Source organism: Rhea americana, unplaced genomic scaffold (assembly GCF_003343005.1).
Source record: "Rhea americana isolate MKP2758 unplaced genomic scaffold, rheAme1 scaffold_180, whole genome shotgun sequence".
In the NCBI taxonomy this organism is placed as follows: Eukaryota; Metazoa; Chordata; class Aves; order Rheiformes; family Rheidae; genus Rhea; species Rhea americana.
Genome location: NW_028185928.1, coordinates 1,199,813 through 1,202,870, shown reverse-complemented (window position 1 = coordinate 1,202,870; position 3,058 = coordinate 1,199,813). Strand labels below are relative to the sequence as shown.

The following is a 3,058-nucleotide window of genomic DNA, read 5'->3' as shown; positions in this document are numbered from 1 at the left end:
GGCGCTGGGTGCCAGGTCGGAGCGGGGCGCCGGTCCCACCCCGGCGCTATCCGGCCGCCAGGGAAGCCGCGCCGGGCGCCGCGCCGGGGCAGAGCCGCCCCGTCGGCAGCACGCAGGGCCGGCAGCCGACTGCCCCCGCCTCGGGGCGTTTTGGCACTGAGCCTCGGCGGGAGTGAAAGACACCCCCCCCGGCCCTCCTTCCCCGTGCATGGCCACTCGCGCCGCCGTGTCGCGTCCCCTTCTCCGTGGGGAAGCGGTATCCGCTGCCGGCAGGTCAATTAGGGCCGGACCGCCCTCTCGCCCCCCCTTCCCCCTCCCCCCCCACCCGTTGCCGGGTGTGTGTGTGTGTGTGTGTGTGTGTGTGTGTAACAAACTCCCGCTGATTACAGTAATTTTCTAGGCGATGTTGCAATGGGGCAGAGTGTGCGGGGCGGCCCGTGCTGAACTTTATAACGCTCCTGCATGTAAATCGCCCTCGATACTGCGCTCATAAACGGGGCAGCCGGGACGGCGGCTGGACTCTCCTCACTCACCGCCTCCCTCCAGCCTCCGGGCCGGCCAGGAAGGGGAGTTATTCGGGATTATAGCAACGGCCGGGAGCCCAGTCACTGCTTCAGCGCACGGTTCAGTGCTGCCGCGCTTGGGATCTTAGCAGGGAGCGCGATGAGAGGAAAAGAGGAGAAATCTTCGCTGAAAGGTGGGTTCGCCTGCATGACACCGGCGCTGCCGGCGGGACACCCTCCCCGGGCAGGGCAGCGCCTGAGAGGGTTTTTAATCTCTCGCTGCCGGTGGGGGAAGGACAGACATCCAGCACCGCTTCCCCTGCCCCCCCGCCGTGAGCTAGCGCTGGGCGAGGAGGGGGCGCAGCGGGGCACGGGGAGGCAGCGGGTGCGCGGCCGCGGGTGGGGGTGGTAGGGCCAGGGCAGTGTTTAGCACAGAAACGGGGAGAACGGACCGGGAGATTTGGCAACAGCAGCGGAGCTGTTGCAAAAGGCGGCGGCAGGCGCGGTGGTGCAAGCGGCAGGGGAGGGCAGCCCGACGGGCAAGTGGAAGGGGAAGGCGCCGGCGGCGGACGGGGCTGCGGGGCATCTGCCGGCGGCGGGCTCCGGCCCGGAGAGGGGGTCTGAGGCCTGGTGCGGCCTGCGGCAGGTTGCCCGAAGGGCCGGGGGAGGCTGTACCGGAGCTCGTCGGCGGACTGAGAGACCCTTGCCCCTCCGCACGGTTGGCATGAGGGTTTTTAAGCCAGCGCCGCCGGCCCAGGGTTTGCAGAGCGCCACGTTGCTGTTTAGCCAGGAGGGAGATGTCAGGGGAGCAGCGAGCAGGAAAAAGCACTGGAAGGACTGAAACTCTGAGTACACGGAAAACTGTGGGGCTCGAGTATTTGACAGCAGCACCTTGAAAGCGGAGAGGCGGGGAAGGAGGGGAGAGGCAGAAAAAACTAGCTGCGCCTATTCCTATCTGCTAGGCTTTTCTTTCTTTTATTTTCATCCGCTGCTATTAATGAGTGATAGTTTTTGCAACGAAGAGAGGGAAGTAACAAGTGGGAGAAGCCAGCTACAGCCAGCCTGGCCGAGCTTCTCCAGGCCTTTTCCTTGGGCGCCCGTTGCTTTGCTCTCGGCCGCCTGGGGCCGAAGGGCAGGTGCCCCCTCGGCTCGGGGAAGGACATGGGCATTCCCCGAGAGGAGCGGAGCCCGCAAATTCCCTTTTTACTCTCTCGCTCTGAAGTCTTTTAAGCGGCGCTTTTTAAAAGCTTGTGCCCACCTCGCTGGGGCATCTTTCCACTCGTGGTCATCTCTGTTCGCCGCCGTGCTCAGGGTGAGCTGCAGCCTTTGATGATTGCTATGCTCGGGTGCTTTTCCAGTGTGTGCGTCCCAGAGAAGACGGTGCAGACAGCTGCCAAGCTGTGCCGCCCAGCGGCCGGCTGGGGCTGCGGGGGCAGGCAGCAGCAGCGGTGCGAGGAGAGAAAAAAAAAAAGAAAGAAAAAAAAAAAAGAAAGAAAACGGGGGGGCTCCAGGCACGCCTGGGGCCACCAGCCCGGCTGCGAGGGCTGGGAGCGGGGACGGGCGCGACGCGGGCAGCGCTGGGGACCCACGTCCCCGCGCGGTGCCCCCCGAGGCCGCCCCATCGCGGCGGCATCGCTGCCTCTGGCGCTGTGCGCGGGCCCCGGCGTGCCCCGCGGGTCCGCGCCCGCAAGGAAGCGGGTTAGTAATTAAGTGCTGGGTACATGGTGTACCCGTGAGCGTGTAAAGTGGAAACAAAAATTGCGGAAAGTTTTTTTTTGTTTTTTTTCCATTGTGCACTTGTGCAGACCTGGGTCCGCTTCTCACCTTTTCTAGAAGCAGGACTCTCCTCTTCCCCCGCCCCCCTCCAAGTTAAGAGGACTGCATTTTTTATCTCTTGTTTCCCTTTTCGGCATTAAAAAGGTTTTTTTTATTATTATTACAATTTTTTACTTTTTCCCCTTTTCCCTTTCTGCAATGTCCCAGCCGGAATCAAGGCAGCGCACTGAAGGGACATTTGTTTATGGTCATTATTGAAAACCGGGCAGGAAATCTTGTTCTCCTGAGTCACTGAGGCTCCCTYGAGGCAACGTCAGCGGCCCTTATCGCGGCTCACCGGGACGGCGGCCCCGCCAGCGGACGCGGCCTGGCCGGGCTGCTGGGGCGCTTTAGGAAGAGGTGCTCGTCCAGAACGCAGCAAGAAAGAACTTTATATAACCGCATCTTGAGGCCGGAAAAAAAGAAGCGGGGAGGGCGAAGGGAGAGAGCCGAGGCCGCAGGAGTTTGCTGTGCCAAAGAGGGGGGGTTGATGCTTCTCGCTGTGCTTGGTAAGAAACTCTAGGCAGCTGTTGGTTTTGGTGCTTTGCCCTCCCGCTTGCGCCGCTGCCGGGGGGTGAGGGGCGGTGGAAGGGGCCGGCGACCCCCGCTTGTGCCCCAGGGCGCAGAGGTTCCCTTTGAAGCTGCGGGCTTTGAGCGGCCGAGCGCCGGCATTTGCAAGCAATTAGCGGGGGCCGCGGGCTGGTCATTCCTTTGCCTCCCGCTATTGAAATGCACCGAGC

At 62.8% G+C, this 3,058-nt stretch overlaps 1 protein-coding gene across 2 annotated transcripts in view; it reads left to right on the top strand.

Annotated features, from left to right (window-relative positions):
• Window positions 1–276: 276 nt before the first annotated feature.
• SGK1 (serum/glucocorticoid regulated kinase 1) overlaps window positions 277–3,058 on the top strand; it is a 9,150-nt gene continuing 6,368 nt past the window's right edge. The window contains exons 1-2 of one of the 2 annotated variants that reach the window (XM_085301875.1): window positions 277–697; window positions 2,487–2,827. In XM_085301875.1, coding sequence (XP_085158001.1) covers window positions 2,809–2,827 — 19 coding nt within the window. In that variant the 5' untranslated portion in view covers window positions 277–697; window positions 2,487–2,808. The remainder of the gene's footprint in view (window positions 698–2,486; window positions 2,828–3,058) is intronic. The other variant, XM_085301874.1, reaches the window with a different exon arrangement.